Source organism: Oryx dammah, unplaced genomic scaffold, assembly GCF_014754425.2.
Source record: "Oryx dammah isolate SB20612 unplaced genomic scaffold, SCBI_Odam_1.1 HiC_scaffold_12, whole genome shotgun sequence".
Taxonomy (NCBI): Eukaryota; Metazoa; Chordata; class Mammalia; order Artiodactyla; family Bovidae; genus Oryx; species Oryx dammah.
In genome coordinates, this window is record NW_024070196.1 from 53,496,917 (window position 1) to 53,524,256 (window position 27,340).

The 27,340-nt window shown below is 35.8% G+C and overlaps 1 protein-coding gene across 1 annotated transcript in view; it reads left to right on the forward strand.

Moving 5' to 3' along the window:
* Nucleotides 1-21,514, forward strand: part of IFT81 (intraflagellar transport 81) — an 86,335-nt gene extending 64,821 nt beyond the window's left edge. Inside the window, exons 11-15 of the mRNA XM_040250689.1 lie at nt 12,467-12,553; nt 13,577-13,648; nt 13,734-13,819; nt 17,469-17,514; nt 20,763-21,514. Coding sequence (XP_040106623.1) covers nt 12,467-12,553; nt 13,577-13,648; nt 13,734-13,819; nt 17,469-17,514; nt 20,763-20,945 — 474 coding nt within the window. The 3' untranslated portion in view covers nt 20,946-21,514. The remainder of the gene's footprint in view (nt 1-12,466; nt 12,554-13,576; nt 13,649-13,733; nt 13,820-17,468; nt 17,515-20,762) is intronic.
* The last annotated feature ends 5,826 nt before the right edge of the window (nt 21,515-27,340 follow it).

Below are 27,340 nucleotides of genomic sequence, written 5' to 3' on the forward strand. Positions count from 1 at the left end.
CGCTTACTCCTTGGAAGGAAAGTTATGACCAAACTAGATAGCATATTCAAAAGCAGAGATATTACCTTGCGAACAAAGGTCCGTCCGTCTAGTCAAGGCTGTGGTTTTTCTAGTGGTCATGTATGGCTGTGAGATTTGGACTGTGAAAAAAGCTAAGCGCTGAAGAATTGATGCTTTTGAACTGTGGTGTTGGAGAAGACTCTTGAGAGTCCCTTGGATGGCAAGGAGATCTAACCAGTCCATCCTAAAGATCAGTCCTGGGTGTTCATTGGAAGGACTGATGGTGAAGCTGAAACTCTAATACTCTGGCCACCTTATGCAAAGAGTTGACTCACTGGAAAAGACTCTGATGCTGGGAGGGATTGGGGGCAGGAGGAGAAGGGGATGACAGAGGATGAGATAGCTGGATGGCATCACTGACTCGATGGACATGAGTTTGAGTGAACTCCGGGAGTTGGTGATGGACAGGGAGGCCTGGTGTGCTGCAATTCATGGGGTCACAAAGAGTCTGACACGACTCAGCGACTGGACTGAACTGAGGCAGTATGCCTGTAGTTCTTTCATTAAATCCATTTACATTTTAAATGGGGAGAGTTATTGAAAGAGCATTTAGTTCATTAAAGGAAATGCTTCCTGGGTAGCTCAAATGGTCAAGAATTTGCCTGCAGTGTGGGAGACCTGGGTTCAATTCCTGGGTGAAGAGGATCCCCTGGAGAAGGGAGTGGCAACCCACTCCCTTATTCTTGCTTGAGAAATCCCACGGATAGAGAAGCCTCATGGGATCACAAAGAGTTGGATATGACTGAGCAACTAACACACACAAAGGAAATGCACTGTTATGGAAATCCAAAGATCAAAACTATAGTCTGTCTGGAGCAGTTGGAGGTACTACTGCCTGAGCATTTGGGTTCAGGGAAGCTTCAGGGACTTTAGCAGGAACTTGTGGATAATATCAATGTATGTGATAGTAAGAGGGTTTCTCAGGTGGCACAGCAGTAAAGCATCTGCCTGCCTATGTAGGAGATGTGGGTTTGACCCCTAGTCAGAAAGATGCCCTGGAGAAGGAAATGGTAAGCCACTCCAGTGTTCTTGCCTGAAAAAGTCATGGACAGAGGAGCCTGGTGGACTGTAGTCCAGGAAGGTGCAAAAGAGTGGGACACTACCTAGTGACTGAACAGCAGCAACAACAGCAGCAGTGATAATAAGAGCATTTATCAAGTGCTTTCTGTGTGCCAGGCACTATTATGTTTTTCATTCAGGCCACATAACCACCCAGTTAGATAAATCACCGTTTACACAAAGGAGCAAATAAAAGCACACAGGGTAAAGGACTTGCCCAAGATCACACAGCTGGTACATAGCAGAGCAAAGTTCTAAAGAAAGGGAACCCTCTTACACTGTTGGTGGGAATGCAAACTAGGACAGCCACTATGGAGAACAGCGTGGAGATTCCTTAAAAGCTGGAAATAGAACTGCCTTATGACCCAGCAATCCCACTGCTGGGAATACACACTGAGGAAACCAGAATCGAAAGAGACACGTGTACCCCAGTGTTCATCTCAGCACTGTTGACAATAGCTAGGACTTGGAAGCAACCTAGATGTCCATCAGCAGACAAATGGATAAGAAAGCTGTGGTACATATACACCATGGAATATTAGTCAGCCAGTAAAAAGAATACATTTAAATCAGTTCTAACGAGGTGGATGAAACTGGAGCTTATTATACAGAGTGAAGTAAACTGGAAAGAAAAACACCAATACAGTATACTAACGCATATATATGGAATTTAGATGGATGGTAATGATAACTCTATATGCAAGACAGCAAAAGAGACACAGATGTATTGAACACTCTTTTGGACTCTGTGGGAGAGGGTGAGGGTGGGATGATTTGGGAGAATGGCATTGAAACGTATATTATCATATGTGAAATGAATTGCCAGCCATGTTTGATGCATGAGACAGGATGCTCGGGGCTGGGGCACTGGGATGACCCAGAGGGATGGGATGGGGAGGGATATGGAAGGGGGGTTCAAGATGGGGAACACGTACATCCATGGCAGATTCATGTCAATGTATGGCAAAACCGCTACAATATTGTAAAGTAATTCGCCTCCAATTAAAATAAATAAATTTATATTAAAAAAAAAAAAAGAACTCGTACTACACCAATAACATGACTCAGTGAATCACTCCATATTGGCTTCTCACTGTTCTGCCACAGCATGTGTCTACCTGTGTGCTGTTTTTTTTCTCCATTTTTTAGTTTTTCCTCATTCTTTGGATTGGCATAGTTGTAACCTTAGCTTGCTTATGGCTCCTCAATGTTCACATCTCACACTGTAGCCTTTCTCTACATATGTATTGAAGTTCTGAACTTATAATTCCCATTTTCTCTGCATTTTCTAATTTAAATTCCTGGTGCAGTGCCTCTCTTTGGAGAGCAGTCTTCTATGCCAGACCAACTCAGAGATTACTGCTCTCTTCAGGTCAGATCAAGGATCCATCCTTAGTTGAACTGGCTATGCTTGTGGGTAAGGATGAGAAGAAAGGAGGGTAATATGGAACTAAGTATAGCTGCCTAGAGAATTTTCCTTCTGGAGAAGCTACAGAATCAGGCAGACCCTAAATAACCTTAGGTAGATGACTTCATCTCTATATTGTGTCTGCACCTGTAAACCAATCCCTTCTTAATAGAGTGGTAATAAAATTATGAAATAACACATGTAAGGTACTTTGCAGTCAGTTCAGTTCAGTTGCTCAATCATGTCTGACTCTTTGCGACCCCATGAATTGCAGCACGCCAGGCCTCCCTGTCCATCACCAACTCCCAGAGTTCACCCAAACTCATGTCCATCGAGTTGGTGATGCCATCCAGCCATCTTATCCTCTGTCGTCCCCTTCTCCTCCGGCCCCCAGTCCCTCCCAGCATCAAGGTCTTTTCCAATGAGTCAACTCTTTGCATGAGGTGGCCAAAGTACTGGAGTTTCAGCTTTATCATCATTCCTTCCAAAGAACACCCAGGACTGATCTCCTTTAGGATGGACTGGTTGGATCTCCTTGCCATCCAAGGGACTCTCAAGAGTCTTCTCCAACACCACAGTTCAAAAGCATCAATTCATCGGTGCTCAGCTTTCTTCACAGTCCAACTCTCACATCCATATATGACCACTAGAAAAACCATAGCCTTGACTAGATGGACCTTTGTTGGCAAAGTAATGTCTCTGCTTTTGAATATGCTATCTAGGTTGGTCATAACTTTCCTTCCAAGGAGTAAGCGTCTTTTAATTTCAAGGCTGCAATCACCATCTGCAGTGATTTTGGAGTCCCCCAAAATAAAATCTGACACTGTTTACACTGTTTCCCTATCTATTTGCCATGAAGTGATGGGACCAGATGCCATGATTTTTGTTTTCTGAATGTTGAGCTTTAAGCCAACTTTTTCACTCTCCTCTTTCACTTTCATCAAGAGGCTTTAGTTCCTCTTCACTTTCTGCCATAAGGGTGGTGTCATCTGCATATCTGAGGTTATTGATATTTCTCCCGGCAATCTTCATTCTAGCTTGTGCTTCTTCCAGCCCAGCATTTCTCATGATATACTCTGCATATAAGTTAAATAAGCAGGATGACAATATATAGCCTTGATGTACTCCTTTTCCTATTTGGAACCAGTCTGTTGTTCCATGTTCAGTTCTAACTGTTGCTTCCTGACCTGGATACAGGTTTCTCAAGAGGCAGGTCAGGTGGTCTGGTATTCCCATCTCTTTCAGAATTTTCCACAGTTTATTGTGATCCACACAGTCAAAGGCTTTGGCATAGTCAAGAAAGCAGAAATAGATGTTTTTCTGGAACTCTCTTGCTTTTTCCATGATCCAGCAGATGTTGGCAATTTGATCTCTGGTTCCTCTGCCTTTTCTAAAACTAGCTTGAATATCTGGAGGTTCATGATTCACGTATTGCTGAAGCCTGGCTTGCAGAATTTTGAGCATTTTTTACTAGCGTGTGAGATGAGTGCAACTGTGCGGTAGTTGGGCATTCTTTGGCATTGCCTTTCTTTGGGATTGGAATGAAAACTGACTTTTTCCAGTCCTGTGGCCACTGCTGAGTTTTCCAAATTTGCTGGCATATTGAGTGCAGCTCTTTCACCGCATCATCTTTCAGGATTTGAAATAGCTCAACTGGAATTCCATCACCTCCACTAGCTTTGTTCGTGGCGATGCTTTAGCAATAGCAATGACTAATACACAAGAACTGTTTTAAAAAGTTATTGATCATTATAACTATTAGAAATAGTTTTAAAGGAAGTAATACTATTGCCTTTCAAAAAAATTGATTTTCTCAGTAAAACCATATACTAGATTAAATTCTATACAGTCATTTATTATAAAATATAACCAGAACCTGAAATTCATTTATGTATTTTAACTGGATTTCTCTGTATAAGTATTTCCTGCCTGTTCCATTTCAAAGAAATATAGCTATCTCACCACCATTCTCAGATAATACAGCTCTTCATTTCTTAACATTTTCATCAAATCAAAGGGGCACCGAAGTCCTGTAAGCTTTTCATCTCTGTCTTCTGCCATGTTGAAAAGTAATGGGGACAGAGTTTCAATTTTAAAAGATGGAAAGAGTTCTGTAGATAGATAGATAGTGGTGATGGTTGTTACAGCAGTGTGAATATATTTAATGCCACTGAACTGTGCACTTAAAAATGGTTTAAGTGGGACCTCCTTGGTGGCCCAGTAGATAAGAATCTGCCTTCCAATGCATGGGTGTGGGTTCAATCCCTGGTCAAGGAACTAAGATCCCACACGTGACAGGGCAACTAAGCCCGTGCACCACAACTAGAGAGAAGTCAGCTTGTCACAGCTGAGACCTAACACAGCCAAAAAATAATAAGTATTTTTATTTATTCTGATTATTTTTATTTTATGTGTATTTTACCACAGTTTTAAAAGTCTAAAAAAAAGAAAAGAGTATAGAACATGCCCACATTTTTATCACCCATTTGGTTTTTTTAAATGTTTGAGTTCAATGACCTTATTGAGTCCCTAATGTTCATTTTGTTTATCTCCATATGTCAATCTCCTACATCCCTGTATAGTTTATTTTTACCCAGAAACCTTTTGTAATGAAAAGTATACTGAAAAAAAAGCCACTTCATTGACTTTGAGCTATTTCCAAATAGTAACTGAAATTCTTAATTGTTTTCTAGTTTGAATGGTATTTATTTTTAACTTGTGCAAGTATATCTAACACTTGAAACTACATGGATGTATTATCATTTTTTAAATAATTTAATTTCTTTATTTATAGCTGTGCTGGGTCTTCTTTGTGAACGGGCTTTCTCTAGTTGTGGTGGGAGGGCTTCTCATTGTGGTGGCTCCTCTTGCTGCCGAGCGCCAGCTCTAGGGAGCACAGGTTTCAGTGGCTGCAGCTTGTGGCTTCAGCAATTGTGACTCCCAGGCTCTAGAGCACAGGCTCAATAGTTGTGACGCACATGCTTAGTTGCTCTGCGGCAAGTGGGATCTTCCTGGATCAGGAATTGAACCCTTGTCTCCTGTATTGGTAGGCAAATTCTTTACCACTGAGATACCAGGGAAGCCCCTATCATATTGTTAAAGTGCAGGAGTACTTAAAAAATACTTTACACTTCTTGTTTTAATGGGACAACTCTCAAAATTTAGGAAATTTTACAGTGAAGTATTAATACGTTTCCCTTCTTTTGTATTTGCGTTTTGTTATAAATTGAATATTCATAATAATTTGAAAATTGGAGCGTCGCAACTTAAGATATACAACTTATATTTATCTAAATCTTTTATAATTATCTGGAATTAGCTAGCATCTTGAAGTTTCATGTTTGTTTTTTAGAAACTGTTCCTCAAATTATATGTAAGTAAATGGCATAATACATGTAATTGCTAAAGCTAAAATACTTGTTTTAGAGTATATAATATGGTAATTATTGATTTCACTGAAATATTTCTTATTGATTGCTTTTTCTTATAGAAGTAAAACCATGCTCTTGGCAAGAATTCAAACTCTAAAGAATTATTTAAGGGAAGGAATTGAAATTATTTCTCTCTACATCCCACCCCAGCACACTCCCTACAAATAATGTTAACAGCTCTTTGTGTATTTTCTAGAAATTTTCTGAAAATTAATGAATAGGTAATTATTTATTGGCTTCCTGAAGTTTGCTCTCCACACCTTTGTTCTACTGTCTTAGAAAAAAACAAAGGCTTTTTGGGGTGAGGGGGCAGAAGTCAACTCTGACATATTAATGTCTGCTTCCTTTTGTTTTCATTGTACCTGCTATCCTTTTGCCCATCTTTTGCTTTCAACTTTTAAAAAGTTGCTTTGTTTTAGGTATGTCTCTGAATAGATCTTGAGTTGTGTTTTGTTATATGATATAATCTGACAGGTTTATTGAAATAAATAAGTTTAGCCAGTTCATATTTATTGATATGCAAACATATTTGGTCTTTGTGTACTTTATTATGTTTTGCTTCTGATTTTATAGCCTGTAAAAATAAATTCCTCTGTTCATTCTCTGTCTCTGTCTCTGTCTCATATTTTCTGGCTTGTGGTTTTGCTCTACTGGTTGTATCTGTAATGCCGCCATTAATATTTCATTACTGTTGATAGTATCTATTAATTCCCACTATGAGTAATGATGAAATTGATATTTTTCCTCTAAACTTCTTCTTCCCTCTCCTTTAGCACCTCATTTTGGTCATTTGTCTTTCTTACTGTTTGCCTTTATACATGTAATATGCTTATACTATGACTTGATTCATCAGCTTTAAATTATATCTGTTGCCCTTCCCTTACCATCCCCAGCAATGGAAAACTGCTTACTGAGGAAACCAGCTTACTCATTCTACCTTCCACCTTCTTTATCCCTTCCCCTCCCTGCAGATTTTACGTATCGTGTCTACATTGTCAGAGTATGTAACATTTACTTTCTGTTCTGTTCTGTTAGTTTTCCCTTTTGTCTTTAGTATTATACCTGTACTTGTTAGAGTCGGTGCTCATTACTAATCCTCTCACTACCCATTTTCCTACTTTTTATTGTCTCTCATTTGTTTTCTAGTAGAGTCCTCAAAGCTTAGAAGAACAATATTCCCTGATGAGTTCTTAGGTTTCTAGGGTTTGTTGCGTTAAATATTTCAATCACTGCTTGATTGGGCATAAAAATCATTACATCATGCTTTCTTTCCTTGAGGATTTTTAAAGAGTAGCTCCACAGTCTTCAGGAGTTAAGGGTGGCCATGGAGAGAGCTGAGGCCAACATAATTTTTTTAATGACTTGATCTGGAAAAGAATATATTTTCCAGTTGTTGAGTACTGAGTTCTCCATGTGTTTATCAGATCAAGGTTCTTGAATGTGCCTGTTCAAAAATTCCTGGTGAATAGGGACTTTTGGTGTAATGGATGTAGAGTTTAAGTTTTGCAAGATAAAAAGAGTTTTGGAGATTAGTTGTACAATAATGTGAATGTTTTAATACTTCTGAACTGCAGCCTTAAAAATAGTTAAAATAGTTAAGTTTTAGATTATGTGTATTTTACAATTTAGAAAAAGATTCCTGGTTTTAAAAAAAATACTTCCTGGTAAATTATTCATTTTATTATTATTTTATGACTCAATTCCTTGCAGTGCTTTTTTGACTAAGGGTCTTATTTTGTTTGCTATTAATATAAGTGTGCCAGCTTTCTTATGTTTAATATTGCTTGGTATGTCTTTCTTTAATTTCAGCTGTCTGCATCCTTATTTTTGTCCTACATATGTCTCTTAAATATCATATAGGGGATTTTGTGTAGATATAGTTTCTTACATCCAGTTTGAGAACTTGTCTTTTAATTAGTGAGTTTAGTCCTGTTTATATTTTCTCTTATTATTGATACGTTGGAATTTATTTATGTTTTGCACATCCTATTGACTATGCTTTTCTATGGTTTCTTTTTCTACTTTCCATTGTACCAATCCTGTTTTCTTTATCTTTTTTTTCCCTTTATTTCCTTTTCTACTCCTGTTCTGATATTGTTTACTCTTATATTTTTAGCACATTTTTCTTGCCTAAAGTTAATCAGCTGAACAGTTGTTAATCTCCTGAACAATACAAGGGCCTCAGAATGATTTCATACCCTCTCTTGCCTTACACATGTGTTCTTATCCTCTGGTATTTAATTTCCATTTTATTTCTTCAACTCTAAAAGTGGTTGTCATGGTGGTCATTACTGTTATAATAATTACTACTTCATACAGTCATTTCCTGTTTAGATTTACCCACATATTTAGGAATTCTTGCCATTGCCTCATGTACTTTATTCCTTACTTCTGGATTCAGTTTCTTTCTTCCTGAAATGAAATTTCCTTGTTTTGTTTTCTTTTAGTAGTTCTCTCAGGAAAGAATCATTGCCAAAAGTAAACCATCTTTGTTTTTCCTCTTCAATAGTCACTTGGTCAGAAAAAAACTATTTTCATTGCTTTCTCTTTTCTCTTGTTGTGTTGAAGGATATGCTATTGATTTAATTCTCATTTCTTTTTAGGTAATGTCTTCCCTATAATTGGTTTTAATTTTTGTTGTTATATTCACTAGTTTGTTTTAGACTCCACATATAAGTAATATCATATAGTGTTTGTCTTTCTCTTTTTGACTTATTTCAATAAGCATAATACAGTCCAGGTTCATCATGTTGTTGTAAATGGCAAAATTTCTTTGCTTTTAGTGACTGAGTAGTGTTCCATAGTGAGTGAGTGTGTGTGTGTGTGTGTGTATCTCACATCTTCTTTTTCCATTCATCTCTTGATGGACATTTTGGTTGCTTGCATATCTTGGCTATTGTAAATAATACTGCTGTGAACATTGGCGTGCATATATCTTTTCAAATTAATGTTTTTGTTTTCTTTGGATATATACTCAGAAATGGAATTGCTGGATCATATGGTGGTTCTGTTTTTAGTTTTTTGAGCAACCTCCACACTATTTTCCATGGTAGCTGCATCAATTTACATTCTCACCAACTGTGTACAAGGGTTCCCTTTTCTCCACATCCTCATGAATAACAAATTATTAGTGGTCTTTTTTGGTGCTAGCCATTCTGACAGGTGTCAGGTGGTATCTCACTGTGGTTTTGATTTGCATTTCTCTGCTTGTTAATGATGATGAGCATCTGTTCCTGTGCTGTTGACCATCTGTATGTCTTTGGTAAAAACCTGACTCTTCAGGTCTTCTATTTTTTAAATGGGCCTTTTTTTGATACTGAGTTGTATGAGCTATTTATATATTTTGGATATTAACCTTTTATCACCAATAAATTAAAAAATATTTTCTACCACTCAGTAGGTTATCTTTTGTTTTGCTGATGGTTTCCTTTGCTATGAAAAAGATTTTAAATTTAATTAAGTTCCATTTGTTCATTTTTGCCTTTGTTACCTTTGTTTTAGGAGACAGATCCAAAAAATATTGCTATGATTTATTGATGTCAGAAAGTATTCTACCTATGTTCTCTAAGTTTTATGATTTCTTACATTTAGGTCTTTAATCCATTTTGAGTTTATTTTTGTACATGGTGTGAGAAAATGTTCTAATTTCATTCTTTTACATGTAGTTGTCCAGTTTTCCCAGCACCACTTATTGAAGAGACTGTCTTTTCTCAATTGTATATTCTTGTTTTCTTTGTCATAGAGTAATTGACCATAAGTGTGTGGGTTTATTTCTGGGCTTTTTTTCTGTTGCATTGATCTGTGTGTCTCTCCTGGGTGCCAACATCATACTGTTTTGATTACTGTAGTTTTGTAGTATAGTCTGAGGTCAGGGCATGTGGTACTTCCAGCTCTGTTCTACTTTCTGAAGATTGTTTTGGCTTTTCAGAGTCTTTTGTGTTTCCATGCAAGTTTTATAATTATTTGTTCTAGTGCTGTGAAAAGTACCATTGGTATTTTGATAGGGATTCCCTTGATTCCATAGACAGTTTTATTATTTTTATCTTTGTCTATGGTGTTGTCCCATTTCACTGACATGATCTAAGTATAGATTTAGTGTTATTTGCTCTGCTGCAATTCATGCTTTTTGTCTTTCATTAATTCTGGACATATTCTACATGTCTTCAAATATTCTCTCCCCTGGTCTTTCTAGTCTGTTCTTCAGCAATTCTGTTAGATATATGTTAGATGTATTTATTCTGTTCTCTGTTGTTTAACCTCATTTTCATATTTTCATCTCTTTGTCTCTTTGTGATGAATTTTTGATAATTTCTTCAGCTCTGTTTTCTAATTCATTCTTTTATCTCCTGAGCTAATCTTATATTTATGTCGCCTATTAGTTTTTAATTTCAGTGACTTCTTTTTCATTTTTGTCTGTTTTTTTACTCACTGTACCTTTTTCAGTCTTTTGTTTTCAGTTCCTCCTTTAATAAAATATTAAGTATACTTATTTAATAGATTTATTTCTAGTATTCTCCTGCTAGAGGAGGTTTACTCCTGCTGTTTTATATCTTCTAATTCTCACTCATAATGGATTGATTATTCCCTGAATATTTATAGTTTTGGATTGTGAGCTTAATTTAGTAGGGTTTTTTCTCTTGAATCCTGGCAGCTAGGATGGAGGGTGTGTCCCTCCAGGGTGTTTTTGCTGTTGTTCTGCTCATATTCTCTGTTCTGAATGTCACAGGTTTGGAGCTAATTTTGAGTTAATGTCTCAGCTTGGAACTTCTTAGATCACGTACATAGGGTAAATCCAAATCCCAAACTTGCTGAGGACAGGCACCTTTGTTCCATCTGCCTCTGAAGCAACATAGCTACATTTAATGATCAGTTTTCCATCAGACTCACAGACAAAAAAAGTCTTTCGTCTACTATAGTATCTTCATCTCATTCACAGGCCTAGCAGCTACCCAAGTACATAGCCTCTATTGCCCCTTCTCCTATTTGGGGTGCATGTGACTGTCAACCATGAGAGCCTCAGGTGTCTGTAGGTCACTTTGATACATGAAAACGATGGCATCTTTTTCCCACCAATCTTTTATACTTTGCTAGTCACCCCAACCCAGATGCAGTCCCATCCGGCAATAGAAGCACCACACAACATTACCCAGTAATGTTAACTCTCTTGTTCCCGAGGAAACTGTGCTATGTAAAACCAAGGTCATTCCCAGGCTGGCCTGGTGTTAACCCTTTACTCATAGATTTCAAGGTCTTTTGCCCTGCCTAGCCATTCTAATCATTCTGTTATCAAGATTGACTCCCAACTCCCTTCACCAAGGGTATCCACAGGCTGTCATCCTTTGTTTCTAACTCTGGTAATTCGTTTTACTTTTTGAGAGTTCAGTTAGCTCTCCATTTGACAGGATGCTTACCCTACCTTATCAAGCATTTGTTGATACTTTTAGCATTTCTAGGTGTTGGTAGCAAATTTTCAGATTATCTGCTTCAAAATATTATTGGAGAAGGAAATGGCAACCCGCTCCAGTGTTCTTGCCTGGAGAATCCCAGGGACGGGGAAGTCTGGTGGGCTGCCGTCTATGGGGTCGCACAGAGTCGGACACGACTGAAGTTACTTAGCAGCAGCAGCAGCAGCAGCTTTAAAATATTACATTAGAAAAAAGCGTGAAACTACTCAAACAGCGTGAGTTCAAATTCTAACACCTCTTTCCAGCCATTTAATCTTTTGCAAGATACTTGTCCTCTGTGAACTTTCTCTAAGCACAATGTGAGGATATTAGCATTTACCTTAAGGGGTTGTTGTGAGATTTAGTTATTGTCAAGGGTAAAGCTCAGACACCCTTAACATGGTTTACAAAGTTCTGATCAGGCCTCTGCCAAAGTCTTCAGCCCCTTCTCACACTTCCCAGACGTGCTCCAGTATAATAAACTACTTACACATCCTAAATTGTCCTTCTCTCTAATCTTCCAAGACTTCATACATAGTGTTCCTTTTTTCTGAACACTCTCCTCCTTGTCTGTCTCCTAGTCTGTCTAACTATTCTTACTAATCCTTGGCACCTCAGCTTAGATATCAGTTTCTCCAGGATGTTGTCCCTACTGATCCCCAAGCCTGGGTTAAGTCCAATGAGGGTTGCATGTGCTCCTGTAACACCTTGCATTTGTCTCTCGTAGCACTCAGCCTGTTTACTTGTCTGAGCATTACTTGAAAGGAAGGATTTTTGACTCTTTTGTTCACTCTTATATCCCCAGCTTCTAACAGAGAGCCTGGCACACAACTCAATACATGGCAGCTATTCTTTTTTTTTTTTTTTTTTGGCAGCTATTCTTTTTATCAGCACCTTCATCTGTCATAATGCTCAAATATCTGGTTGTTGTATAAATAACTCGTTAGTATGCCAAGAAGCTTAGAGTTAAGTTACAAGACTGACAAGGGCGCGTATTGTTTCAGAGTCACCTTTTAGGCCTTCGTTTTTTTAATTTATTCAATCAATCACCCTTTTCATACTAGGAGTTAACCCAAGAGTGTGATGAAAAGAAATCCCAGTATGATAGCTGTGCTGCAGGCCTTGAAAGCAATCGGTCCAAATTAGAACAGGTAAGAAGATAGTTCTTATTTTAACAACCTAGCAGAAACTGACTTTGTATGCATGTTTTCACTACACCAATTTCAAAAGATTCCCAGATCTTTGCCCTCATGCCTTGAGTCTGTCTACCAAGTTGCAGAGATTTTTATTTCTTCAAACTTGATGTACACACCCTAAATTCTCCATCTGCACCCCTACTGCCAGAGTCCAGGCCCCATCATGTCTTTGCTTGACTACCACAGTAACCTACAACCTCCTCTCCCCCTCCACACTTGCCTTTCTCTAAGGTTTATTCTCCATAGAGCAGCCAAAGAAACCGGTACAACACTTAAACTACCTTCTTTCTACCAGCTTCCTGTTGCACATAAAATCTAACTTCAAAACTTTGGTTTTCAAGACCCTACCTGCTCCATGAACTTCATATCCAGATGTTCTCCTCCTCATCCACAGACCCCAGACATACTAGCCTTCTTCTTGTACTTCAAACAGGCCAAGCTTTTTTTCTCCTCAGGGGCAGATTTGCATATATTCTTCTCTCTCTGGGATACTCTACCACCAGCTCTTTGCCTTTCTCTCTCTTTTTCTTTCACCAATTTAGGTCTCAGCCTAAATGTTACTGCCTCCTAGAGATCTTCTCTAATCACCTAACTTTGCCCACTTAGTACCCCTATCACATTGTACTGCAGAATTTTCTTCATAGCACTTACCCCATCTGCAACTGCCTTCATTACACATTTCCTTGTTTATATCTGTCTCCTCTACTTGAATGAGAGCAGGGACCTGTCTTGTTCACTTCTCTGTCCCCAGCACCTAGCACAGAGCTAGGCACACAGTAGTTACTTAATAACTGAACTTATAGGTTGTAGAGTGGTATGCATGGTTTCTAGAAAAGATTGCAACCTAGTCTGATACAATAAAGTTTTGGTGCAGAAGAGGAAATACTCTGATAGTATTTCTTTTGTTGTACATTTGGTTATCCTTTCTGTATCTAATTTTTATTTCGATAATATTGCCCATTTAAAATTATGTTTTAGGAAGTCAGAGGGCTCCGCGAGGAGTGTCTTCAAGAAGAAAGTAGATACCATTATATAAACTGTATGATTAAGGTAAGACAAAGAAAATTGGATCAGAAACTTTTCTGAGATTTTTCTGTATCAAGGACTTAACCTAAAACATAGTCTTTCCACTTAGAACCTAGAAGTACAACTTCGTCGTGCTACTGATGAAATGAAGGCATATGTCTCCTCTGATCAACAAGAAAAAAGAAAAGCAATTAGGCAAGTAATTTTGTTATTTTATATTGAGTTACTTAATGTTTTCATCTATAGAAGATAAGATGGAATTATACAGAGTACCTAAATAAGCAAACAGTAAGATATTATTTAGAATTAAATCTTGTGGAACATCCTCTGGGTAGTCCAGCCCTCCTGACTAAGTAAGAATACATATAATTTTTCTTGTTTGCTTGCTTACTTTTTATTGTGGCAAAAGACATATAACATAAAATTTGCCATTTTAACCATTTTTAAGTGTATAATCAGTTGTATTCATTACATTCAAAATATTATGTAACCATCACCACTATAGATTACCCAAACATTTTCATCATCTGAAACAGAAACTCTTATAGCCATTAAGCCACTTAATCCCCATTACCCCCTCCTCAGGAATACATTGAGCTTCCCAGGTGGTGCAGTGGTAAACAATCTGCCTGCCAATGCAGGGGACACAAGAGACGTAGGTTTGATCCCTGGGTTGGGAAGATCCCTTGGAGTAGGAAATGACAACCCATTCCAGTGTTCTTGCCTGGAGAATTCCATGGACAGAGGAACCTGGAAGGCTATAGTCCATGGGGTCACAAAGAGTCAGACACAGCTGAGTATGTATGCATGTAGCATTATGTATAATTTCATGGTTGCTTTTTTATAAGCACTAAATTTGGTCTATTTTTAAAGTCCCACATGGCCTAGACTCTGGTCATTGGTGTGCTCATTGTTGCAGTGTGAGCAGCTGCACTTCAGCTAGAAATTCTGTGATTGCAGAGTGCCAGCCTTTGAAACAAAGAATGCATAAATACTACTAGCCCTAATATGGTGATTTTTTTCTTTTTGTAATCCTAGCATACTATAACATAATAAATGCTGCCTTAAAAATACATTTATAGTTGAATTGCTAGCTTTGAAACAAAATGCAGTAGTGAACAAGATAAACTTTCTTAATCACAATTCAAATGCTTTGCTTTTACCATTCAATAAGAACTCAAATGAAGTGTAGGATTCACATTTATTCAAGATTGCAGTTGAGATTTTTAGTAGCTTATACATTGATATTCATGACTCAATAGACATGAGTTTGAGCAAACTCAAGGAGATAGTGCAATGGGAAAACCTGGCATGCTGCAGTGCATGGGGTCACAAAGAGTCCGACATGTCTTAGCAGCTGAACAACAACAGTACATTGGTATTATAAAAAGGAATCTAAGAAATAGAATGTTTTGCAGAGTCTAAATTTCTTTATATAATGCAAGCCAGGCTGAAGATATCCTATAAATAGGATATTATTTTTAATACTCTAGCATATTAAACATACTGAATGTATTTATTCAAATTATTTTATTGCATGTAAATTTTGCTCACTAAATCTATATAGTCAATACTAATGTTCACTAATGTGAGAAGTAACTTTGTTCTTGAAAAATAAAAGTTTTAGAAATTGTTTCTTTTCTTCCAAAGTTATCAATACAATTAGTAAAGAAGGAAACATTGCTCCTGAGCTATTGGTTTTCTGATCTGTTTTCTAGATATTCCTCTTCATCGTTTTTATTTATTTATTTTTTTGACCACACAGTGCACCATGTGGGATCTTAGTTTCCCAACTAGGGATGAAACCAATCCCCACTGTGTTGGGAGAAGTCTTAACCACTAGACTTCCAAGGAGATCTCCATTATTTTAAAAATCATTGTAAATCTTTACCATTCCTCAGTTTTCCAATAGAAAAATATTACACCCTGACTAGAGAAGTACATGATAAGAATATTTAGGAATAAAATGTAGTTATACTCTAAACTCACTGATACATATTTAAAATTTATTACTAGTGTAGACACAGTATTTTTTATGTCATTTCATTTTCTACTTTTATGGTACTTTCTGGTAAGGCCAAAGTTCTAAGAAATTAGCTTGTTTTTGAAAGATCACTTATAAAATGTAATTTTATTTAAAGAGGCAGTATGTTATATATCAAAGTTCTAGAAAGTGACTCAATAAAATTTTGTTTCTAACCTGATTTTTCCAGTTCCTAGTTTTGTGATCTTGGATATATCACTTTTTCATCTATAAAATAAAGAGAACAATATATGCCATAGGAGCTCAACTTCAATGTAATGTTTGCAGCAGTATTTTAGAAATGATATAGTATGAGTTCCTGAAGAGTGAGGACCTTGTCTGTCCCTGTTTTCTTCTTGAAATCCCAGGACATGCTTGGTATAGAACAGGTGCTCTGTAATTACTACTTGAATAAAATTACATATTAGTGTTATGAGCATGCACCTATTTATTTCTTGATAAAATAGAAATGGAAATCCTAAAACAATTTGGACATTCCTCAGACCTGGGGTAATAAATGAATTATTTAAAATTCTCTTAATTATAATCATACATTATTCTGAGTAATATGTCATTTATATCCTCTGAGCTGTTTTTCATTGGAGAGCTAGAAAAGCAAATAACACTGACTTAGTGTCTCATAAATTTTATGGGCAAAATGAAGGTTCATCCAGACTGGGTCTGTTCCCTTTAGCTTTTATCCTTGTGCACAAATTCTACCTTCACTTCATCTCTGTAAGGACTTCGGGTACTTCTGATTGCCTTTCTTTCTGTTCTAAAGACGTTAACCTCCCTTTTTTACACAAATGCAAATCTTTCTTCACTTAACCTGCTAGAGTTTGTCTTTGTGGTTTATGATTTCTTAGATTCCCAATTTTGTGTTATGTAATTTCTTCTTGAGTACTGCTGTGTAGCTTTTCACAGAAATACAGTCTTTTTCGATACAAATTTGAGGTCTAAAGTTTCTCTTCTTATCATTGGTTCCGTTGTCCTCATTCTTCAGTCTTTGTCCTTAACACTTTAAATCTTACTTTTTGTCTTAAAATATAATTATACTTTTGTTTAAAAATACCATATGATATTATTTATATTTTTTACATTAAAAATTTATAATTTTTTAGCTTATAAAAGAAATATTTATAAAAACAAAAAGTAACCATTATCAAGTATAGTGCACAAAAATTAAATGTTGTCTACATTGCCATACCTCATTTATCTAGAATTCTGTCCAGTTTAGTATTTATAAATCTACCTCATTCTTTTTTTACAACTCTGTATTATTCTTTTGAATGGATGTACCATAATTTATTTAAACATTTCCCCATCTATCAACATTTAGTTGATTGTAGATTTTTACTACAGTAAGCAATGGTGAAGTGAATAGTCTTTGCTTTTATTTTTATTAAGTTTTAAGAGTTTTTCTGTAGGAAGGCTTCGTAGAAGTTGGATTGCAGGGTTAGATGATATTTATTGTGGTTTGTTATTTTTTTAATGTGTATCCTCTCTCTTTTCTGCAAGCCTCTTCCAAAAAAGTGTAATTTAAGCAAATGTATTGCTATTGTTTTAAGTGTAGATTAACCACAAATAGTACTTAATTTCTTACATGATGTTTTGCCTTGTTTTTTTACTTATGTTATTGTTTATTAGATGAACTGACTAAAGATTAGAAAAGGGAGTATTTGATAATGGGTTTCATTCTGACTCTAGTACTCTAAACTGTATTAGCTAATATATTTAGATAGATATGTTGATTTATTATTTAGTTGTATGATCAAATCAATTGAAGTAAATGTAAACTCTATCATTATATTGACTCCCTAGGGAACAATATACCAAAAATATTGCTGAACAGGAAAATCTTGGAAAGGTAAGAATATTTGTTTGTTTTTTAATGTGTGCATAATCCAGGTTTACAGGACATGGTTATGTCATGGTCAGTTTTTTTTAAGGTTATAGGGGAAATTAGAACTTTCTTACTCCCTTTGAAAAATGAAGACTCTTCCTTAGAAATTTATTTTTATAAAAGTGAAGGCACATAGATTTTGGGGGAAAGGGAGAAATCTAGTTTTAAATAAAAAGTTCATACATAACAAAATGCCACATGTAATGAATGAACTACAAGTTTCACATTATTCCCAGGTATCTCTGTTTATAAGATAAGTATAAACTTACTCATTTATTTTATTTAATAAGCACAAAGCTCTTACTATGAGCCAGGGCCTGGTCTAAGTCCTTTACAAACATTGACTCAGTTAAAAATAATCGAAAAACTTTTCTTAAGATATTCAACCCCTACCTGCCAGTCTTATATGAGGACTACTAAAAATAGGAGTGTATGATTGAGTTTTGTTTTTTCAGTTCTCTGAGACACTCCTAGTGGAAGAGGTGGTAGGGGCCTCAACCATCAGGATGTAAATGACTAACTGATTTCTCTAACTAATTCTAATCTTCAATGATTTTAAGACCATGTTACATAGTGAATGCTAACCATGCTTCACTATACACCATTTTATCTGTTTCTTACTGAGTTTCACTACTGAAAATTGAAGTTTCCTCTTAGTTTTTCTAATAGGAGTGTCCAGTTTGTATTATCATTTGTTAGGAATTGTTAGCTGTAGTTTTTCTTTTAAAATACTAACTATATGTCAGTGTTTCATTTCAGTGTTCAAATATTCTTGAGTCTGCAGCCTGGAAATGATTTTATATAAATATAGGCTTTTCTGTTCTGAAAGTACAAATTAACAATAGGGCTTTGCTTCAATCAATACATTGTACAGTTTAGCTGTTGGATACTTTCATGTTCAAATGTATGTATTTGAATCAAGTTGTACACACATTTGTACAGTATTTTAACTAGAGATTTTGGGGGCTTTAGGATTTAGTATGATTGTCAATAATAGACTTTCATCCAGATATTTTTTAAGTGAAGTAATGCACTTTTTCATATGAAAATATTCCTCCACTTCATTTGTTTTGTATCAGAATGGATGTTGTATATAGAGAAATATTTGCCAAACCTTGAATCCTTTCATAGACTCAAACTTAATGGCTAAATATGATTATTCTTTCCCCTCCCAGAGTAGTGTTTTATTATATTGCAAGATTTGAGGGGAAAGCAGTAGCAACAGTCTGACATCAAGCATGTTTGAGCAAAATGAGCCATTGATTAGCTCATGCCCTGATTGTCTGGCTGTATCACTTAAGAAAGAAAGCTTCTTGATCCTCTCACTCTTAGAATAGATCTAAATTTTCAAAGCAAACACAGAATATACCTAGGCTTTCAAACTGACAATAGCGTAAGTCTTCCAAACCAGCAGACTGGACATCCACAGACCTCCTCAGGCCAGCCTGAGTTTCTGAAATTAGACCAAGCTATAGTGCTACAATTCACACTATCGTATACTAGACTTTGCCTTACCAAATGCTGTGGAATATGATGCTTAAAGTTGTAACTTTCCCCCGCCTGTACCATCTCTTTCTTTTAAGAACAATGAAATCTGTGACAAATATTTTTTGTGCATTACAACTATCCATAAAATAAATCTGTAGTACATGACAGTAACATTAAAAATAAATTATAAAGTCAGTTGTATTCATAAAGTTAAAGGTTTCAAACACATATGGTTATGAAGCAAATTAAATTTAATATTTTTGATACAGACAATGCCTGCATCCTGTCTTTGGTTCTTTAAATAGCTTTTATTGGTTGTTAGGATTTTTGAAAAAGAAATTATTCCAATAATATAAGAAAAGTTACAGTTAAGTAGTACCTTAATCTTAAAATCATGTTCAATACTCTTAAAACTCTTGATCTGACTTACTACTTTTGTTTTAGTTTGTAAGGATAAAATTATTTGTTGTAAGATACTTTATTTGTAACATAGAGTTAAGTAGATGTATTTGCATGCCAGGCATTGTGTCAAAAATTTGCTGTTTATATTTAAATTATATTTTCTTCATTCTGTTTTGTTTTGCTGTCTGCTGTTAACTTTGCTTTTCTTAGCCATAGGTGGGAAGGGCAGTCTTTAATAAGCATTTTGAATCTGGCCTCAGTTTAGTTTAGCCTCTTATTTGGGCAAGTACCGACCACCGGCCTTCTCACTTGTGTCCTTAGATCAACTGTTAGATCAACCCTGCATACTAAAAGAGGAAAAGATGGGGATGTTCCCATGTAATCTTTGCTTGTTTTTCTGCCCTTCTTGGTGATTTCTGACAGTCTGTGTCAGTGAGTGTATTTCTGTTACTCTCTGCTTCCTTATGTGTGTGCTGTCATCTCTGTTTTTCTCTTCTTTCCTTCCTACTTTTCTTTCCTCTCATCGTCTCTCTGACTTTGTGTGATCTTTTCTTTGTCACTCTTCCTTGATTTGCCATAACAGAGCCAAAGAACAGTTCGCAGTTTACTGAAAAATGTTCCTATTCCTGTTTATAATTTTAGTCAGTAAGTAGAACAGTATTGGAAGGTGGAACTATATATGTAGGCTCTTAGTAACAAAAATAATTCTGATAAGGATCTGAGCCTTTTAAAAATATCACTGGACCTTCTCCTTGAAGAATATTTGCATACAATTTGATTTATTTGGGCATAGAGCATACCCTTAGAGTATACTGATTTAGGAAAGAATATAATATTTAATAATAATAACATATATAACACATGATAGTTTGTAATTATTTCTATATCTATTGTCATATGAAAAAAATAGTATTATAAAGCAGATACTTTTATAATTACTCCTATTATTAACCTTAATTGACAATTGAACAAACTACAGTCCAGAGAAATTGTCTTCCTTATGGCTAGTGACAAAGCCAAGGTTGGAACTCAAGTCTTCTGACTTCCAAAATCTGCATTTTTTATATACCATGATACTGCTCCACTTGCCTGATTTCCTTTATTTTCCCCTTCTTTTCTATTTTTCTGTCCTTTTTAGCTTCAGGTTGTCTTAGATCTATGGTAAATTTAATTAACTTTTATCATCTTAGCTTTCATATATCATCTGGTTTAGCTATTATTTATCAGATGTACAAAGCATACCATATCCTTCTGATTAGAGCAGTAGAAGTAAATCCCTATATGATATTTAATTATTCTTTTTTTTTTTTTTTTAATGCTAGAAACTCCGGGAAAAACAAAAAGCTGTACGAGAAAGTCATGGTCCAAATATGAAACAAGCAAAAATGTGGCATGATTTTGAACAATTGATGGAATGTAAGAAACAATGCTTTCTGAAACAACAAACCCAAACTTCCATTGGTCAGGTAATTCAGGAGGGAGGAGAGGACCGGCTGATACTCTGAGTTCATTTGCCATTGTTAGGGGCATTAGTTGATGCTGCTAGCTATAAGCAAAATCCCATGGTGTATTTCTTTTTTTTTTTTCAAAGTGATTTGTTCAACATTTTGCTTTCAGATTAGCCATTCTCTATTAAGTTTTCATAGAAAATAATGCTAAGGTAGATTTAGGTTTTAAAAGTTTCTAATATGAAAAAGAGGCTTTTATTATTTCGCTTAGTTTATACATCAGTGGCGTCTTCTGTTTTATAAGACAAGAGACTGAGTTTACTATCTGTAAATGTAAACACATGTCCATTAAGAAACATGTAAGTTTTTGTTTGAACATAATAACCCAGTGGCTTAATGTTTTTCTTAATCTTTTTTTAACTTTAGAGAAATCTTTTAGGAACTAATATCTCTTGTTTTGAAGAAACATTTATCTGAAGTTCAGCAATTCCTACAGTTTCACTTCAGTTTCTTTTTCTTCTGTACAATTCAAGAACATTTAATATTTTGAATCACATATTTGTTTTATTTGTATCATTTAAAGGCAAATAAAACTTGGTGCACATATCATGGCTATTTAAAATTTATATAGTATAAATTTTAATCTTTTTAAAGTAAGTATTCATGTATAGTACTGTACTAAATTTAAGATTGTTGCTTATTTTCACCAAAAATCTAACACAGTAGGTTCTGGGCATTATTATTTTAAATATAAGAAACTGTCAAAGTGCCTCCAATCTCTGCTTCATTTGGACAAGGTATCTGAAGATGTCTTTAATTTTTCCTTAAAGATACAAAATCATATGCCACCCTTTACTTCATTTCAGTTTCAATATACTTTTCAAATTTTCTTTATTTTAGATTTGAAAACTCAGATTTCAAATGGTTAGCATGTCCTTCTTGGGTTCGTTCTTCTTAGCTTTCCTGGAGAAAACAAAGCAAAAACATTTTGATGAAAAAAATTGTTTCCACCCTTGCAAAATATACAAACTTGATTAATGGCCTTGGGTGTCTGTTCCCAAATGTGTCCTACCCTTTTTTTGTCTTTCTTGATAATTAGAGAATCTCATTAGCATGGAAATTACTTACATTTCTAGGAGCTATCACCAGAATACATAGGATCCATCCGAGTATGAAAGAACTTACCAGGAAAGTATAGAAAGAAACTTCTTTTAACATAGTGTAAGAAAAAAAAAGATAAATATTTCAGTGTTATTAAGTGCTTTGAATCTGGTCCTCAGCTTACTTTAGCTACTTATTTGGACAAATATCAGTTATCAGAATTCTCACTTGGCCCTTAGATCAACTATTGGATCAACCATGTACTGAAAGAGCAAAGACTGTGTTCAGTGTGTAGAAACAAACCCTTACTAATTCAATAATCAGCTTTTGGACATTGTATTTGTTCAGAGTTGGCTACTGGGTTGTTATTTTTAAGCCAGTAGTAAGTGATGTTCCTTTTAGAGTATGAATTCCTTTAAAAATATTTGAAAAAGACTAGATGCCCTTCCCAGAAACAGCATTTATTCCCCAAAGGAATGTCAATTTGTAAGATTATTAAGCCTAGTGACTAGTTTTTTCAGTCTTTGCTATCTTTGGTGCTCTTAATTTTTAAAATTGTTAGCAAGAGATACGTCAAGGAATGCTTGTAATTCTGATTTGATTACTGCTTGCTTTCATTCCACACAGAAAGAGTATATGGATTAAACACTAAGGCAGCTCCAAAATTATTTTATTCACTGAAGCAGAACATCATTACTACTTCAAGAAAAGCAAATTGAATAAAAGGCCTAAAAGTGCAAAGCTATTTATAGTTTTTATGTAACGTTGGACATTTAGTAACATAGCTTAATGGGTTTTATACAGTGACTTTCCACTCATTTTATGATTTGATTGGAACAGGGAAAAGCTTTGACTAACTCTGACAGTTTTTGACAGGTGGCACTTACAAAAGAAGAGCTTATTACATTTTTCTTTCAGGATTGATACTTTAGGTGGCTAATTGATGAGAATGCCTAATCATTTTGGAAAATAATCTTGTCTTCCACATGATGACCCAAATTAAGGAAAAAAATGTAGCCTGTGAAATCTACTTCTTTGTTCACAGATTTTTTCCTCCTAGGACCCAGTATTGCCAGCTATTGCATGGGACTGACTAAACCATAAATTTCAAAAAGCCACTGCCTATCTTGCTTCCTGTATTAGTTAAGGAAAAATACAACTTTAAAGGTTGTCCTTTAAGAAGCATTTTATAATAAAATTTTATAGAATTTTATAATATAATGTCTTTTCTGTTATAAATCTGTTAATAACTGAATCTAAGGTCATGTGTTTTCCAGGTCTAGAAAGTGTTAGCAGAATTACCTTAGAGCATTGTTCAGAGGCATATGGAAATTAAACCAACTCTCAGGAAATTGTAGAATATTTAACTTTCTTCTTTAGAATAATATTTTATATCATATTGCTTTAATGCAGTGGACAGCAGCAATGAAAGAAACCATTTCATTAAACTATCAAGTAATTAGTTTATATAACATATATAATTTGGGGGGCAAATTTTTAAGCTCTGTGAATTTTCCAGGTGTCTTTCTTAAATTTTTAGGCTAAACATGATACAGAGTACTTTTTGGTAGTTTGAATAAGAGACTGAATATGTTCCTTAAACTAAAAATACATGAATTTGAAGAATTCTTTTGCAAATTGAAAATATATGTACAAATGGGGAAATTGCCAAAGCTGCATTTACAAAAGCAGCAATCAAATTTGTATTGAAAAAATGACTTTGTAGGGATATGATATATAGAAACCTCCTTGTCTTACACAGGCTTTCACCCAGTATTAGTGACTAATGAGTGTGAATCTAAGACTTGTTTCTACAAAAGGTTCTAGGAGCTTACATCATTCCTCTTGCTTGGCACCAAGGAGTGTTTAGCCTTAGGGAGTGAGTAACTTAGCACCCTGATGATTAACTTTCATTAAACTTGGTTATTTCACTAACTTCTCCATTGTTGTAGTAAAGGTGAGATCTAGATTATATATACAATGAATCCTTCTTTTTTAAACAATCCATGGCAGCCAGGAAAGAAAGTTGCACTTTATTAAATATGTGATTGCTTCTCTACTTAGGAGAACTGCTGGCCTGAGCTCCTCCTTCCTTTCTTTTTAATGAGAGCAATTTAGTTAGAGCTATTTGATGTGTGGCAGCCAGGCATAAGGTGAATGTTTTTTCTGGGGAAGATAGAGAGAGATCGTTTACAGTTATGTGTCCATTTTCAGTCTTGGACCCTTCTGTCTTAAGACAGTCTTAAAAAGAAAATATTGTCTGTAACTGTCATTTAGTTTCATCCAATCCTTGCAAAAGAAATAAAAAACTAAAAAACAGAATCCAAACAAACTTTTTTTTAAGACTTGGACAAATGTGTTTTCTGCTCCCATGCTCCCTCTTTTGGCAAACTGTAAGTACTGTCTCAGCAAACAGCGATAATTTCACAATTTCCTCTCTAGAATTGCTGAGAGACTTGAGTCACCAAATGTGGTTCACTGCTGTGGAAATGCATTGTTCAGAAGAGAGAAAGAAATTTAAGATTTCTGCTTTTCCGTGACAGTATTTGTTTCCGCCTCAGTTCAGAGTGTGAAGTGCAGGTTCTTGGCAAGACTGCCACTTAAGATTGCATGTGAGAACCTAGTGAATAGGCAGAGAATTTTGGAGCTTGAAAGGAACCTCAGAATGATTCATATGGTCATTCATTAAATTGGGACCTTTGAGGGATCTCTTTCAGCCTCTCTCAGTGCAGAAATCAGGACAGGAGTGCTTGTGGCAAATGGCTTTCCAGCCTCGGTAGAGTAACCGCAATGCAGTTCACTCCTCATGAGGGAGCCGGTCCCATTGTTAAAGAGCAAAGACTGATTGGTTTATTGGTTCTAGAAGCAAAGCCAACTTACAGAGGAAGGGAAATTTCTTTAAACAGCATTTCGGCAAAGCCAGATTGAACAAATTTTGCTCCCTGAAAAAAATTTTACTTCAGGGGAGTAATATTATTGTGGTTATTATAATAATCAGAATTGTGAGAAAGATGAAAATAATAATGATGCTAGCAGCTAGTCCATTAGTAAGCACTGATTATGTACCAGACACCATCCTAAGTGCTTTATGTGTATGAACCAGTGTAACTCTCAAAATAACCCTATGAAATGGATACCATTATCCTCACTTTATAAATGAAGAAACTGAGGCACAGAAAGGCTTTTACAGTATTACACAGCTAATAACTGTAGCAGGTGGAGCCAGGGTCCAAGACCTGTGCTCTTAACTACTGTGCTGTCCTGCAATGTGACCCGTGGTTGTATATATCCATAAAGGTTGCTGTCCATTTATGAACTGCAGTATATGTGAAATTATTTTTTTTGCATTTATAATGCATTTTCAATAATATATTTCCTTAACTATAGCTGAAAAACAAACTTCACTACTTTACTAAATGATTAAAAATAAACTCTGCTGGGACTTACCTGGTGGTCCAGTGGTTAAGAATCCACCTGCCAGTGCAGGGGACATGGGTTCTATCCGTGCTCCAGGAAAATCCCACATGCCTTGTGGCAACTAAGCCCATGCACCACAACTATGGCACACAAATCACAACTAATGAGCTTGTGTACAACAACAAAGACTCAGCACAGCCAAAAATAAATAAAATAAATCAATAAATATTTTAAAGTAAATAAACTCTACCAACCAGATGAGGGGATTATAGTAAAAATGATTGTCAAGTAAATGCATAAAAGAAGTGAGTAATAGTTTTAGGTAAAGAGAGAGTAGAAACTTTATAGGTTATAATTTAAAACTTTCTCCATGAAGAGTTTCAGTGTGGGATATGAAAAAGTTCTGGAGGTAGATGGTGGTGAAAAAGAAAAAAAAAAAAAAACTTTCTCTGTGAAAGTCTTAAACTCATATATGTCTTGTATTGCTGGACATTTCGATTGATTCCAGTTTTTTACTTTATAAACAATGCTGCCATAAACTTAAAGATTGAAATAAGATAAAATATTAAGCAAAACCACAAAATTTATTTAGTCAAATCCAGAATTCATTGAATAGTTTTATGGACTTTTCTCACCTTCATCTATGAAAATGCCAAGGCTAAACCAAAGATATGAACAAGCTGTTAATTGATTAACTGGAGAATAAAATTGTAAGTTCATTCATTTATTTATATGTGAATATTTATTGAGTATCTTCTGCATGCTTGACACTGTGCTACATGCTAAAATAGAAAATGAACATGACCTGGTTTTTTCTCTCAAAGAGCACACAGTCTAGAAGATTCTAACATTAAGCAGCAAAAAGAAAGGTTTTTTTTAATGTATAAAACAAGGAGCTCAGAGGAAGAAACAGTTAATTTTGACATGGGGGATTGGGGAAAGATTAGTGGAAGAGGTGGGACTTGAGCTGGGTTTATAAGAATGAATTAAGATTTTGATAGTGTAAGACAAGTAGAAGACATAGAGGCATTTAAGCACATGACATGGTCAGGAGATGGAAAGTCTAGAACGGCTCAGTGAGTTACCTGATCGTGTGAGGCCAGGGCAAGGTGTGCCTAATATGGGCTAAGCTCGTGTGCTCTGTGATTTGACATGCTGGGCACTCAGCTGGACTCCATGAAAAGGTACAGTAAAAGGATAAGACATGGCCCCTGTCATTAACCAGACTAACAATACAATACAGCAAATACATTGAATCCTAAAACCTAGTGCTAAATTTTGTGTGCTGTAGAAGTTCAGTCAAAACAGACTGCTGCTGCTGCTGCTGCTGCTGCTGCTGCTAAGTCGCTTCAGTTGTGTCCGACCCTGTGAGACCCCATAGACAGCAGCCCACCAGGCTCCCCCGTCCCTGGGATTCTCCAGGCAAGAATACTGGAGTAGGTTGCCATTTCCTTCCCCAATGCATGAGAGTGAAAAGTGAAAGTGAAGTTGCTCAGTCACGTCTGACTCTTCGCAACCCCGTGGACTGCAGCCTACCAGGCTCCTCTGTCCATGGGGTTTTCCAGGCAAAAGTACTGGAGTGGGTTGCCATTTCCTTCTTCCAAAATGGACTAGGGAAGACTAAAAGGTCAAAGGGGAGTCCAGGAGGTTTCATCAAAGAAGAGGGAATGATCTGGGCCTGGAAAGATGAGTAAAATTTGGATAGGAACCAGCGATTGAAGCAATTTACAGCACTGGATTATCAAACAGATATACCCCAATATTTGATATTTCAGAAATCAAAGAAGTTTTCATTAGAAAAATCAAAACTCAGACTTCCTTACACTCTCTTTAGAGTTTAAGGTCTCTGAAAGTTTCAGTTTAGCCGTTTGGAATGCCATCAAGAGTTACTAGTCCAATGGGAATTCAGAAGGGAAAAAAACACTGTGGGCTGG